At 33.3% G+C, this 14,905-nt stretch overlaps 1 protein-coding gene across 1 annotated transcript; it reads left to right on the top strand.

Moving 5' to 3' along the window:
• The first annotated feature begins 290 nt into the window (after window positions 1-290).
• On the top strand, window positions 291-14,217 carry LOC108323732 (6-phosphofructo-2-kinase/fructose-2,6-bisphosphatase-like). The gene is made up of 21 exons (XM_052880513.1): window positions 291-482; window positions 1,135-1,344; window positions 1,483-1,578; window positions 1,810-1,908; window positions 2,022-2,051; window positions 4,222-4,275; window positions 8,495-8,548; window positions 8,636-8,713; window positions 8,797-8,888; window positions 8,976-9,033; window positions 9,117-9,191; window positions 10,125-10,172; window positions 10,404-10,501; window positions 11,811-11,886; window positions 11,960-12,022; window positions 12,111-12,202; window positions 12,317-12,385; window positions 12,470-12,533; window positions 12,620-12,685; window positions 13,327-13,530; window positions 13,610-14,217. Exons 1-20 carry the CDS (start codon window positions 441-443, stop codon window positions 13,369-13,371), a joined length of 1,509 nt encoding a protein of 502 aa, XP_052736473.1. The 5' UTR covers window positions 291-440; the 3' UTR covers window positions 13,372-13,530; window positions 13,610-14,217.
• The last annotated feature ends 688 nt before the right edge of the window (window positions 14,218-14,905 follow it).

The raw sequence follows: 14,905 nt of genomic DNA, 5'->3' as shown, positions 1-14,905 counted from the left end.
CACACTAATTATTTATGACTCAAGATTTTCCTTTAATCTCAACCAATTTTAGTTGTCGTTCTCTTCATGGACAGGTAATTTGTTCTGTAGAATTTTTCTAATGTGATAGTGCAAAATTGTTATCTTACATTACCAATGTACCATAACTTGTTTGATCATGCCTCTTAACTGATGCCCTTTTTAAGCTGCCATCTTTTCTCTTATTCCAACTTTATGTTAGTACATTTGTGATAGAACTTTTTTCAAACAATTACTATGTACCTTATGCTTAATTTTTATCTTTTATTCAGAACATCTCATCTGCAAATTTAGAGCTTGATCTTGAGCATTATATTGTTCCATCTCCCTCAACTTCTCCAAGTTCAGCACTTGCATATGCTGCTAACAGTACAGAGAATCCCAGATCACTAGGTGGTGGGTCTGCCAGCATTTCATCTTCCATGGGAGATGACGGTGTTCCTATGATCAATCAACCAGAAACAGTAAAGGCTTTGCTTTCAAATTCACATTTCAAATTCATGATTATACTTTCTAGAATGGATTGTTATAGAAACATGTAAGATCAGTCCATAGATTTTTTACCTAACTTTGTTGAATGTTGGTGTCTTTTTCCAGAATCAGAAGCTGTGGTGGATTAGTTGTGGTTGCCTTAAATGACTTTTATTGGTTGAGAATGTAGATTATTTTGTTCAACATATCAGCTTAGATACTTCTTATGTTCTTCTAAAGTGTCAGATGGGCTAATATGTTGATACTTGGTACTAATAGAGAAATGTGTTCACTTTATTTTCTCTTTCTCTGCGTGTGTGTATCTGTTTTCTTTTAATAAAAACTAGAGCTTTTTTAAAACTTATGGAGAGTATCTCCAATTTAGAGGAAATATCTCCTTTTTTTGGGCCAGTTTATTTGTTGCAAATAGTTAGAATTTCATTAGTATCTTTTCTGAATTATTTTTCTGTATTACTAATTTCATGAGTTACAGATTGTAGATCATTATATAACCAAATGACGTTTAACCTGCAAAATGTCTCTTCTTGAGGTTATGAGAAAAATATAAAAGAAGCTAGTGGGTTATATGGATTCTTGATCATGCATTATATCACATCTAATAGGCTATCTTGACGTTTCAACTAGGTGGGAGAGGTTCATGCACCTGATCAGTCTAAGGTGTACCAAAGTCCTGGAATGGTTAAATCGCAGTCCGTGGGAACAATTTGTCCTCCACAGAAAGAAGGTAGTCTGAGGGGAGTTTCTATTGACAGGGGTGTAGGATTTCCCAGACTTGTAAAATCCTCTAGTTCTGATGCGTTCACTACAAATTTTAATTTGGACCCTGTTACTAAGGTTTGTAAAAATGATTTCCGTTGCTTGTTTATTATTAGTTTTTTTTCACTAGATTAAAATTTGTTGCATCAAGTTTTTCAACTGAGTTTATTAACAAATAGTTGCTTCTGCTCCCTCGCCATCCTGGCTTTATAATAGAATTCAATTCCAGCGGCTGCTGGAGCTGTTGCAGCTGCTGCAATTGCTGATCAGATGCTAGGTCCCAAGGAGCATAGGCATTTGGCAATTGTCATGGTAATTCTTGCTTGAGTATTAATTGCTCGTAAACCTTTTTAGCAACAATTTATTTTAGGTATTGAGTGTGATTCAAAATGAGACTATTAACTTGTTGGGATAAACTTCTTCATAATATCTTGAGAAGTTTGTATTTAGGGAAGAAAATGCTGTGTTCCCATGTGTTGTTCATCTAATTACAAATTAAAATATTTGTAAATGAATAATTTCTTACTAGCTTCTTTTTCTTAGGTGAGTTTGCCAGCTCGAGGCAAGACTTACACTGCAGCTAAGCTTACAAGATATCTTCGATGGTTAGGTCATAATACAAAACACTTCAATGTTGGTAAGGTTGTTCACATTCTTGACTCATCCTCCTTAGTAATCTATAGTCTTGTATCTAATGGAATACAGGAAACATGTTTTGAGTGCAAATTTAACACACTTATGTTTCAATGCTGCAGTATCGTCGCCTTAAGCACGGCTCTAGTCAGGTAAACTTAATGCAGTAGAATTAATTGAAAAGTTTATGCTTTACCATGTCTTGTTTATCTACATTATATTGAATGTGAAATAGTTTAGATTTAATTCAATCTTACAAAATTGACTTGTAAGATGAAGATTGTCTCACTTTTATTTTTTATTTTAGTATATAGTTCATGTGGGGCTTTGGATTTTTCCCAACAGACCCCCTTATTTAGCAATATTGAGCTTGGGACATGGATAATATGTTGAGTAACCCTTTTAATGAATTTAGCATATACTCTAATACTATCTTACAAATTGGTGTAGACCTAATTCAACCATACAAAACCAGCTTAAAAGATAAGATTTGTCACTATAATGTATTTTGTGGAAGAAAGGAATTCAGTATTAAAAAATTTAGCAACAAGCTTTAGTATACCACTGTTACTATTAGAAACAAAACTGTGTCTCACCAGGAATTGTGGCATAATTGATAATAATGTGTCTCAAACAGAAAACAAAAGTCACGAGTAACTTTGACTATCAAATTTCCAAAAGATTTCCCATGATACTAAGAATCAAATTTGTGTAGTTGTTTTTATTACTGTTACATGTATCTTTTATTACATGATGTATTGTACTGGTTGTTATAAAAATTTATATGATTCATGTTAGTGCAGATTGTAGAGGGTTTGGTAGGTGAAAATAATTCCAGTTAGTAAGGATTTTTTATCTAGAGATTATTATTTTTCTAAAGTTTAATGAGTGACATGCATGGGTTCTGATAGTTGATTTAGGTAGCCCGCCCTTTCAAAGACAATGACAACCAACTTATCAATTTATAGCACCCAAGCACTTGGGGAAGCCAACCTCAAAATAGCTATTAAGGGGGTAGAATCAAACACTTACATGCTTCACTGAGCATCCCATATTATTTCGTGAGACTTACGTACCCCATAATGCCCAAGTTCTTATCATGGCTCCCATTATGGAAGTTTATATTAGAAGAAATAGGAGGCCTAAATTGGTCCAGACTAGAAAAGTCCAGCTCTATAAATAAACAGGGTGATGAGGTGAATGAGGGAGAAATAGAATTAGATAGAACATGTAAAGTGAAAAAAAATAGGGAGTTGGAAGGGGATAAGTCAGCTTGAATGGTGGATGGTTTGAATATTGTGGGTGAGAGGTCCACACAAGCATCCTCCTCTTCTTGGCTGTTGGGTTCCTCCCAAAAGTAAAAGAAATAAAACTGACATACCCCAGTGAGAAACAGCTCCTTACTCATGTATGGGAGAGGGTCAATTTATGCATCCTTAACCTTGCATATGCAAAGAGGTTGTTTCTTGATTCAATTCCAAGACCAATCAATCGCCAAGGCACAACATTACTGCTAAGTTAGGTCTTGCTTCCAAACAAAATTGTAACTTCAATGATAAAGATTGACATGGCTAATTTTTAACCAAGATTGATGAAGAAACTAGAGAAGATGAGAAAATTTTAGGATGGTTAGAGGTTCCGGTTTTTTAACGGAAGGAAAAACAAACAAGTTGCCCTTTTATGTAGGGGCATTTTAGATTTTTTGTATTTTCTATATTAATTTAAAAATTAATTTTGTACGAATAGACATGTTATTTAGGGCCGTTAGTGTTCTGTAAGGTGATCAGTGATTGATCTGAAACAACTGTGATATCATATGCAATGTTTGCCAACACTAACTTTTCAGTAGCAGAAAATGGAACCTGATTTTAAATTTTTCAATAATTCAATTTGTTCGTGGGATTCACTGATAAATCACTCAGACTGAAAGCTAATGCTATTAAGTTTTGACTTGTTTCTATAATTCCAATATACCCCTTCAAACTAAATCTCATTAGGAAAATGCAAAGAAACCATAGGGTTACTGTTTCCTTGTGCTAAACTTAAAAATACTGCACACTGAACTGTAATAGTTAAAGATGGGAAAGGGGTTAGCAGTGGCCTATATTCTGGTGAAAGAATAATATTGGGGGATTACCAAAAAATAATTGTCAAATCTCTCGTACATTGCAGTGCCATAATCTTTTAAATTGTGAACATCACATGATCACTATGGGGTGCTCGATTTGCTGTTTTATGTAAGTTTCATCCTTGGAATTATGATGTTATGGTACTGCATATTTTCTTGGAAAATTTACTATCCGCGTCATATTTTCTGTGCAGTCTGCTGATTTCTTTCGAGCTGACAATCCTGAAGGTGTGGTAGCACGTAATGAGGTAACTTCTGGCCAACAATTTTTTTTTATTTGAATGTGAAAGAGTGATTTATACTGGTTGTTTATAATAAGGTTGTAGATGTGTATAATTAGGGTGCATTTGGAAGAGCTTATTTACCGTTAAACTTGTTTTATTGAATAAGCATTCATGTAAGTGTTTTGGAGAACTTATGAAAATAACTTATGATAAGTCCACAAGTTGTTTTCAGATTATTTAACTGTTCTAAAGTAGCTAATGAAAACTTTCAACTTGTATCAAAGCAATTTAACCCTATTTCCTTTTCAATTATAGAAACAACTGTCAGAAAATCACAGCAACCATAATATGAATAAGGAATACTATGTGGGAAAAAGCTGATTTACCCACTTTGAGGCCTTTCTAATTAAATAGCCAATAGAAGCTTTAGACCAGAGGAGATGCTACAGATATTTACAGCACATCTTCAATAAACTGTAACGTCTAATTAAATGTGACTTATGTCCAGGGAATTTCCAATAAAAGAAAATTGTGACTGCATAAAGGACATTGACAACAACTTATAAGTACTTCCATAAATACCTCTTCAGCAAGTGTTTAATTATGTTTACCTAGCAGACTCTTAGTTGGAGATGTTACTTCCAGATTTTACACAATCTTATTTCATTCTACTAATTTATATTGACTTTTTACATTTTATCATTTTTTTGTTTGGTCACAAATATTTCACTTTATTCGTACTAGTGGAAAAACAGGTCTACGTGTCCACTTCTTTTTTGTGGTAATAAAAAATGTAATTAAAAATTTAATTATTAAAATGAAAAAATGATTACTAAAATTTATATTGAAGTTACCAAAAAAGTGTGCATAAAAAAATCATAAAATTAAATCATTTTTATTAATTTTTATAGTTATAATTATTTAATAGAAGCACTTGTAATTTTTCATCAAGAGTACAACATGAATAGTTTCTTACGCATCATAACAATAGTAAAAAGATGTGTACGACACGTAAAATCAATACGGGTAGTTATTTTTATAAGGGTGGAAAATGCATGCACGGAGTCATACAAAGGAATATTGATTGTTATAGATTATTTTGTGACTATTCATCTAGTATGTGTGAGAAAATGAATATTTTCAAGAACTAGATATTTTTTGAATTTTATAATCTTTCAAGAAGACCCTAGTAATCATGAACAAATAGAGTAATCATTTTTAGGCCGTGTAAAGCCATGTTGCAATAATGTTGGGGAGAGTTTGTAGAACCATTGTCTAGAGGTTTGTCTAATTCCATTTATGGATTTATTTAACTTGAAACTAATTCTTTTGTTGTTGTTTTGCAACCCTGAGCAATATTCATGTATGCTTCCTCATATAGCATACCATTTAAGAATGCATTGTTGATATCTAGCTACAGTAGGTTCCAACTTTTTGCAGCAACATGAGCTAGTAAGACCTTTACAAAAGTTAGTTTGGCCACTAGTGAAATTTGATTGATAAAGGTTTTGCATTTTGGATTTAGTTTGTCTAAAGAGTTAAAGTTTTGAATGGATAAGGATGTGAGGTGCTAGAACGCACATAATCAGACAAATAAGAGGGTTTCTGTTAGGCCTTGGAGGGTTTATGAGAGGAAAAGGGTGAGGAATAATACCTAACTGTTATCTAACAGAATAACAGTTAAGAGGGCGGGAACAGGGTCTATATAAGGACCCTGTATTTGTTTCTGAAAGGGAGTTAGTGACTTGTATGTAGTTGACCGGTCTTAGAACCTGGTGAAGGAGGTTAAGCTCCTGGGTACATTGTATTCTTGATTTGTTGGTGTGAATGCAATTCCATTCTTTCTCATTCTATTCTGTTCTGTGTTGGTGAAAGTCAGTGAGAGTTAGAGAGCTCGTTAGGGATTTCATCTTGAATACCTAACAGTTTCTTAACGCTCTGAATGATCTCCAAACAAAGGCTTCAAGTCCATTAGTACTACACATTGATGTTTTATATTGTACCGTGTGGCTTATTAGGTTAATGAACAATAGAAGTATTTAAGGCATATTATTAGCAATGGACAAAGGAATTACCATATCATCAATAAAGGAGTAAGAATTGCTAAAAGGAGTCACTTCCGTGAAAGGAAAAATTGTTTAATGAAAGAGCAGATTGCTCAGCCTCTATATTGTTTAATTTATATCCTTTATTGTCTCTAGGATAATCAACAAAAATGGATGAAGTTATGTGAAGAGTAAATTTGTTTTTGGACGAGCACAAAGTTATTGAATAAGCTAAACATACAAAATTATTTAAAGAGTGATAATCAAGTTTGGATCTGTTTGAGCCTAGTTAGATGATTTTTGTCATAGTACTGGAGAGAGAACCCTCTTAATTAGAAAGGAAATAGTGCAAACACACTCTTCCCAAAATTGGATTGACAAGTTGGATTGAAAAAATAAAACAATGTTGATGTTTTCTCTCAACTATCGAGTTTTGTTAAGATCTCTCCACACAAAAAATTGATGTAGAGTGCCTTGTTTTGCTAGAAAATTAGTAAGGGCAAGTTCTTTTGCATTGTCATACCTGAAACACTTTGGCCCTAAACTGAGGTTTAACCATTTAAAAAAAATGTTTTATAACATTAGTAGAGTTTTAGATTTGTGTGTGAGCAAAAATATCTAGGTAAAATGACTATAATCATCAATCAAGTTTATGAAAAAATGTTTGCCATCATAAGTTTACCATAAGACCCCAAATGTTACAATGTAATATATTAAATAATGGTTGAAACACCTTGCTGAGTAAAGTGAAAGATAATCTTCTAAACTTAGCAAGAGGTCAAATTTAAAACTTGGGAGTAGAAACATTATGTTATATGAAAAAGAATTTCATTACTCAAAAGTAGAAAAACTTTATTAGAGACGTCCAAATTTATGCCAAATAGACGCATTCTTACCAGAATCGGTATTTTAAAAAGAAATACAGTATTTGTAATGGTATTAAAGGAAAGGAAACATAGTTAAATCATTTTGTGTAAAAATTGGAGACAACATGTATATTCCTTTAGTTAAGATTACCACCGACAATCTTCATCTTCCTGGAGTGAAGCATCTCCTAGATAAAAAAGTGAATTTTAAGGAAGGTGATGGACAAATGAGTATGAGCCAACAAAGCACTAAGGCTCTGTTCACTTAATAGATTTGGGAGAGAGTGATTGAACGGATTTGAAAATAATTTTTTTTTGTTTATTTGAGTAGATTTGGAGGTAAGTGAGGGTGGATTTGGAAGTAAATTTTTTTAATCTGTCACATCAATCAAATCCTACACTAATTCTTACAAATGTTGGTTTCAAATTCACTTTCACTTACCTCTAAATTCACTCAAATAAACAAAAAAAAGAATTATCTTCAAATCCTTTCAAATCCACTCAATTACTCCCTCAAATCCATTCAAGTGAACAAAGGATAAAAGACAGAAAATTAAAATTGAATTGAGAGACACGTAAAAAACATAATAAAGCACCAATATAGGAGAAAGTTGAACAATGCCAATAGTTACTACATGAATAATAGATTAATTGGGTAATGAAAGGGTTTTATCAGTGACATCATGACATGTTTGTAGGATTGAAAACATTACCAAGAATGAACATGCATGAGTACTAACACTTGAATCATGATCCATCTACCTTTAATAAAAGGATTGGTAGAAATATTATAAAAAACTAAACCATTGGTAAAAGGACTGACATTTAGAGTAGACATAATCACACCACTAGGAGACATTAGAGTTCTCATCGATGACATCCATGGAATAAAACCAAAAAAATTATTGGAATGAATACAGAAAAATCACTTCTGATACTGCTATATCAAGGGGGACAGAAATAAAATAATTCATTGAATCAAGATGATGTTTACATATAAGAGAGGACTATATATAATAGCAATCTACTAAAAAAATAATATATAATATCTATTATATCTAGAAAACAAAATAATTGATCATATATTAAATATATTATATCTAATTGTATTTGATATATTTGATTATAATAGAGAGAGAGAGAGATGTAAATGCTTTAAATTTGCCTCAACTACACCATGTACTCCTTGTTTAAATACAATATGTATTTATTATAGCTAATGTTGAGATATGTATGCAGAACCTAGCAATTTGTCATAGATGATTCTGGTATTGTTATCTCCTTGTCATCCTTTCTCTATGTACATAGTTTTAATATTTCATTTACCACTAGGTAGCCAAGATGGCATTTGAAGATATGATATCTTGGATGCAAGAAGGGGGCCAGGTAAATTTGTCCTTTTCAGATGATTTTGTTACTTTAAGCCTTCTTTCAAGATTTTTGTTTTTGGCTGAAGCTTTAATTGGGGTTTAGGTTGGGATATTTGATGCCACAAACAGTAGCAAGCAGCGAAGAAACATGCTCATGAAACTGGCTGAAGGTAGATGCAAGGTAGATGGGTACTGCCATATGTGCAATATGAAAATAATTTAGTTTTAAACTGTTCTTATGTATCCTTGCATTTTTTGTTACAGATCATTTTTTTGGAAACAATATGCAATGATGTAGACATAATTGAGAGGAATATACGCTTTAAAATTCAGCAAAGCCCTGACTATGCCGAAGTGCAATGTTTCATATAAAATTAGTGACATCTTATCTTAATGAGTATTTGGAATTGTAGTTACATACGCAATCAGCTTTCCTTTTGCAGACCAGATTTTGAGGCTGGGTTGCGGGACTTCAAAGAACGTGTAGCCTATTATGAGAAGGCAAGTCTTTCACGGGTACTTTAAATTTTAATGGCTATTCGAGGTGAGCTTTTGCTTCAAGTAATGTTGATTTTATGCACTAGGTTTATGAGACAGTAGAAGAAGGATCTCACATAAAAATGATTGACATGGCCAGTGGACATGGAGGGCAAATACAAGTAAGTTTTACATTTAGTTATGTCATTGTATGAAGCAAAACTGAACCATTTTACATATGTCGTTGTCTAGTTTGCTAGTATTGCTAGTTTGATAATCGATATGCATCATGCATGTTTATTATCCATATAGTAGCTTTTTGTTTGGGTTAGTAACAAATAGATTCTACTAGTTTAACTAGATGTAAAACCTTGGTGTGGAAAAAGGCATGGTTTCACTTTCACCTTCAGATTTAAATAGATTATAACTACTTTGTCCTTGAGTTCACTTTATGCTTTTCTAAATTATTGTGTCATGGTTCCGTACATGTATATTTGAAAGTGTGATTGTTCTTCAAAGAATCAGTGTTAGAAAAGCTTGTTACTACCATATGGGTGCATTATGTTTATATGGATCGCATATTAGTAGATCTGAATTATACAATATATAATCGGTAAACTAGAAAAGATTCATTGCTCAGCTCTAAACTGTGTTGAGTGACAAACTTACATTAGAAACGGACAAAGTTAGGCTCTAAAATATATATTGAACCTGGGCATCTCGGATGACCAATCTGTGATACCATGTCAATGAACCACCCAATCTAAAAGTTATGCCAAGCAGTAAGGTGTATATGTAAATTGTATTGTAAATTAAATTATACCATGGGTTAAAATTTCTGAGAGGAACTTGAAAGGAGGAACAAAATGTGGCAAAGTACCGAAGCCATATACTTTATGATAAAATGTAAGTCATTTATCTGATGTTTAATGACATATAGTAAAATACTTTCGCTGTTTGAAAAAAAAACCATTGGGAGGCTGCTCTAATATTCTAGGATTTCTTGTTGCAAGTATTTGTGCATCTCGTTGAATTTTACGATAACCATTTACAAACATGGTTTACAGTGTCACTTTAATTTGTTAATGATCAACAAATTCTATCTTCTGGTTTAGGTTAACAATATCAGTGGCTACCTACCTGGTCGGATAGTCTTTTTCTTGGTAAGTTTCTTAGAAGAATGTAGTTATTAACAGTCAAAGCTTCATTAACACACTGCAAAGTAAAAGAAATGATCAGTTAATAATATTTAACCCAGTAAGACAGTATTGAGAAATGTCATAGATCACCTTTTGCAAATGGTTTTTTCTTGAACACTAATAATATATGCCTTCAGCAAATGCTTCTGCAAATCACTTGTTAGCTTCTATTAATGATTTGTTTTTATCATGCAGGTAAATACACATCTTACACCTCGCCCAATATTACTTACCCGGCATGGAGAAAGTCGGTTTAATGTGAGAGGCAGAATTGGAGGAGACTCTGCATTAAGGTATATTTGTGTTCTATCTCTATTTAGTGTAATGTTTATATTAATGAGGACACAAGCTTAGAAAAAGGTAGTGTACGAATGAAAATATTTGCATTTCTGTTCTGTTTACACGAGGAACTGTTAGAATACAAAGAATCTAAATTATTTTTCTGTTACCAGTCTTATTGTGATAAATCTTATTTTGATTTCTTGTTGTAGTAGATGTACTACACTTGTACATGATCTAGAATATTAGTTTAAAGATGATTATAAGTTCAATTTTATTTTTTTTATTTCACATCGCAATTATTCAAAGTCTTATTTTTCAATACCCTCTTTTATACATTGCATTAGATACCCAAAGTTATGTAAGGAACCTTTATGGTTCCTTTTACTAATATTTTTTTTCTACTCTCTATTGTAGAAATTATTATTGATCTATTCCTTCCATTTGATGGCTTTCTAAGAAGCCAAAAAACTAGGATACATTATAGCTTATTTGCCACTGGTGGGTCAGGTTGGGTTAAAGATGAAACCGATTGTTCTTTGTAACTTCTTTTTAGTAGTGTGGAAGTCGCACCATGACATTTATCTAAGCGGGAGGCCTGGTGTCATTGATTGTTGGCACAATGGTTGTAATGGAAAATATAAGTAGGAGAGAAACAACTATGTTATGGTTTATAAGAGATGTCAAGACAGTGGAGTTGACAGTACTTCAAAAAATAGACTCATAATGATTGGAGATGTTTTTTATCGGAAGGGAATGAAGCTGAAAAGATGTTCTGACAAGATAGATGACCAATTGGAAAGAATAGTGGCAAAAAATGAAGCAGTTTGGCCTTGTGTATTAGTACTAACAAAATATGTTTTTAATTAAAAATATTTAGAAAAAATGTGATAATAATTATTTAAGCTTTTCCGGAATGAAAAACTCTGAAAACTTAATGCTGTTGTCTAAAGCTATTTGCTTCTGAAAAAAGCTCTAGAAAAAGTTATTTTACACAATTATTTTTTAAAAGCTTCAATTAAAGGGCCCTGTATCTTGGCTTCTTTTTGTCTTGCTATGGCATATCTTTTTGGGACTAATGGGTACGTCTCACTTTACTCACTTAACTGAAAGAAAAATACAAGCAGCTTTTTGATTCAAGACTTAATTGAAAAATTTATTCTAACTGCTGTCATGCAAAGATAGATGATTTTAGTTCCCCTATATTTTAATTATTTTGTATTTTCCTTATTTTTTTATAAAGGTCATCTCTGGTTTTTTGGAACAAGAATTGCTATGAATATCTTTTGCCTAACTGGAACACAATACAATTTGTTTCAACAGTGAGGCTGGAGAACTTTATAAGAAGAAGCTTGCTAAATTTGTTGAAAAGCGTCTCAAATCAGAACGAGCTGCTTGTGTAAGCTTGTAATAAATATACGTGCAAATATTGAAATGGTAAACGGTTTGTGATGTTTGTGACTGGTGTCCAGATATGGACTAGTACACTGCAGCGAACAATTTTGACAGCAGGACCAATTGTTGGATTTCCCAAGGTTAGTGTCATCCTTAAGTCAGAAAATATGGATTGACAGAAGTGTGTGTTATTAATGCTCACTTTCTAATAGTATCTATATATGGTAGATACAATGGCGTGCACTTGATGAGATAAATGCTGGTGTGTGTGATGGCATGACATACGAAGAGATCAAGAAGAACATGCCAGCGGAGTACGAGTATGTTCCAAACTATGATCTTTCTAATTTCCAGTTGAAAAATCCGGTGCTTGGTGGGATAGTGATGCTATTTAAAAATGTTTCGTGTAACTATTGTTCTTTTTTCTGCTACAGATCACGCTATAAGGACAAGCTTAGGTATCGTTATCCTCGTGGAGAGTCTTACTTGGATGTTATTCAAAGGTTGATGCATCACTTCTTGTAATCATTATTTGGTTCCAAACTAGTACTGTTTTGTGTAAATAGCTTATATTTATGATAATGCAGGTTAGAACCTGTAATTATTGAGCTTGAGCGGCAACGGGCACCTGTTGTTGTGATATCTCACCAGGTTTTTCACCTAACTTTGATGTAAACTTGCCCATTTTTATGCTCTATATGGTTGATTGGTTTTAATTCTTGAGTTTCTTACTGCAGGCAGTTCTGAGGGCATTATATGCTTATTTTACTGACAGGCCTTTGCAAGAAATTCCAGATATTGAGGTAATATATTCATATTTAGCTCAAAGTGAAAGATGGAGTTGTGCAAAAGCTCCATCTAGTTTATGACTAATATTTAAGAAATGAATGTAGTAATTTTGTGTTAGAAGAAAAGAATTCGTGCGTTTCACCATCTCATTTTGTGAAACGTTTGTGTGAATAATTCTGAGACAAGAGCACTCGGAAGCTCCACCACAACATTTAGTTTAGAATATTTTTTGTTATTTAGTTTAAAATAATAAGTAAGAAAAAAAATTAGAGATAATAATAATTATTTAATTAAATAAATAATTTAATAAAAATTACAAATTACAAATTCAAAAACAACACAAAAAATTAAATAATATAATATACATAATAAATAATAGGTTTAATCATTTAGAATATCCCTATTTCTGTAGGGTTTTCTCAATTAGATCCTCGTATTGTAAAATATCTCAATTAGGTCTCTGATTGTGAAAAATTGGATCAATTGCGGACATGTCGTTAATTTGGGTAGACGACGTCAAAAAGTAATGTGCGTAACAGGGTGACATTAGCAGATTTTACTAACGTGGCGGCACATTGCGGTGAACTGAGTTGGATTTGTTGTATTTAGAAATTGAGGGCTTGCCATTACCAGAACTGACATTAGGGTTTTGCAGATTGGGGGAAAGACGTTCTCTTGCTTCTACGGCGGCTGCATCTAGTTTCTTGGTCTTCCTCTTTGTAGGTCATGCGAATGGAGGAGATGGCAGTTGAGGAAGATGACGAACATCGAGAAACACGATCTTGCCGCTGTTGATGCGCCAGTAACTTGGATGCGATTTAGGGTTTCTTTGATTTGGGATTTTGTCTCCTCTTTGCAGGTTTGAATGCTCATAGAAGAGAAGATGCTATGGCTTCTGTTGTAGTTTTCTGGATCTGGGTTTTGGTTTGATTTTTCAGGTTGACGTTGCTGGTGAGTTGCGTTGCGGCGGTTCGCGCGAAGGAGATGACGGTGTAAACTGGGCTCGATGGAAACACGAAGGCGATGATGGAGGTTCAAGGATGCGAACACGACTTCTTGTTGGATGCGAACTCGAACTCAATCACGATTGGGTTTTCGCTTGCAGGTACGGCGAAGAAGCAAGCTTCCATGGTTGTGCGAGATTGATGACGGAGGTGTAGCGTCCATGGAATTTGGATGAGAATGAAGGCAGCGACGCTTTGGCGGAGAGGCTTGCGTTTGACGGGATTTGGCGACGAAGATGGTTGCGCGTCATGGTGGAAATTTCGATGGAGGGTTAGGGTTGCTGGACGTTGGAGAATTGAGGGTCTCCCCCAAGCGTGATAAATGACAATTGCGTATTGGTGCAACAGACTTCAATTTCTTACTCAAACACATCTTTCTAAAACCCAGAATTCAATTTCTTACTCAAACACATCAAACAACTCTCATTTTCATTAAAATGGAATAAAGGTATAACATAAGTACAAAACATCATCCACTCTCGTCATCATTGAAACTAAAATTGTGTTTATTGTACATAAAACACAAACCAAATTAACGTTAAGCCCTCAATTTTTAAATAAAACAAATCCAACTCAGTTTACCATAATCTGCCATGTCACTAAAACCTGCTAATGTCACCCTGCCATGCACATTAATTTTTAACGCCATCCACCCAAATTAACGGCAAGTCCTCAATTGATCCAATTTTTTACAATCAGGGACCTAATTGAGAGATTTTATAATATGAGGACCTAATTGAGAAAACCCTACAGAAATAGGAATGTTCTAAATGATTAAACCTAAATAATATATAAAAAATTAAAATAAATAAAAAATTAACTATGCATCTGTTTACTTTTATGTGATTTAACATTAAATAGAGTATGCAAATATTGGTTGCCATTGTGAACACGGGTTATATTTTCATTTTGATTTTAGGATGTTCAAAAGGAATTGATATTGGTTTAGTATCTTCAGAGGTTTTGCAGAACTTCTATGATCTAGAGCATTATCCTCTGATTTCAGAACTCACTCACCGTTTCTAGGTAAATTTTTTATTTGAAAAATACTCTGCTTTTAATCATGAGAAAATTCATCACTTTGTTGCCTTCATATTCCTACCTCTTCATCAGGCTCTTCTTTATATAGGGTTTTAGGGAAAGATTGGTTGCATATCACAAATTCTTGCACAGATTAGCCATAGAAGAAGTCATATCAATAACAACTACATTGTTGGCATAATATGAAAA

Source organism: Vigna angularis, chromosome 7 (assembly GCF_016808095.1).
Source record: "Vigna angularis cultivar LongXiaoDou No.4 chromosome 7, ASM1680809v1, whole genome shotgun sequence".
Lineage (NCBI taxonomy): Eukaryota > Viridiplantae > Streptophyta > Magnoliopsida > Fabales > Fabaceae > Vigna > Vigna angularis.
The sequence above is the reverse complement of the archived record's forward strand: the minus strand, read 5'-3'. Positions and strand labels throughout refer to the sequence as shown.

Coding starts and splice junctions, on each gene's coding strand:
- LOC108323732 (XM_052880513.1), top strand. CDS start 441: ATGGGAGATGACGGTGTTCCTATGATCAATCAACCAGAAACA. Junction 1,579..1,809: donor GGCATTTGGCAATTGTCATG/GTAATTCTTGCT, acceptor TCTTTTTCTTAG/GTGAGTTTGCCAGCTCGAGG. Junction 12,534..12,619: donor TTGTTGTGATATCTCACCAG/GTTTTTCACCTA, acceptor TTCTTACTGCAG/GCAGTTCTGAGGGCATTATA.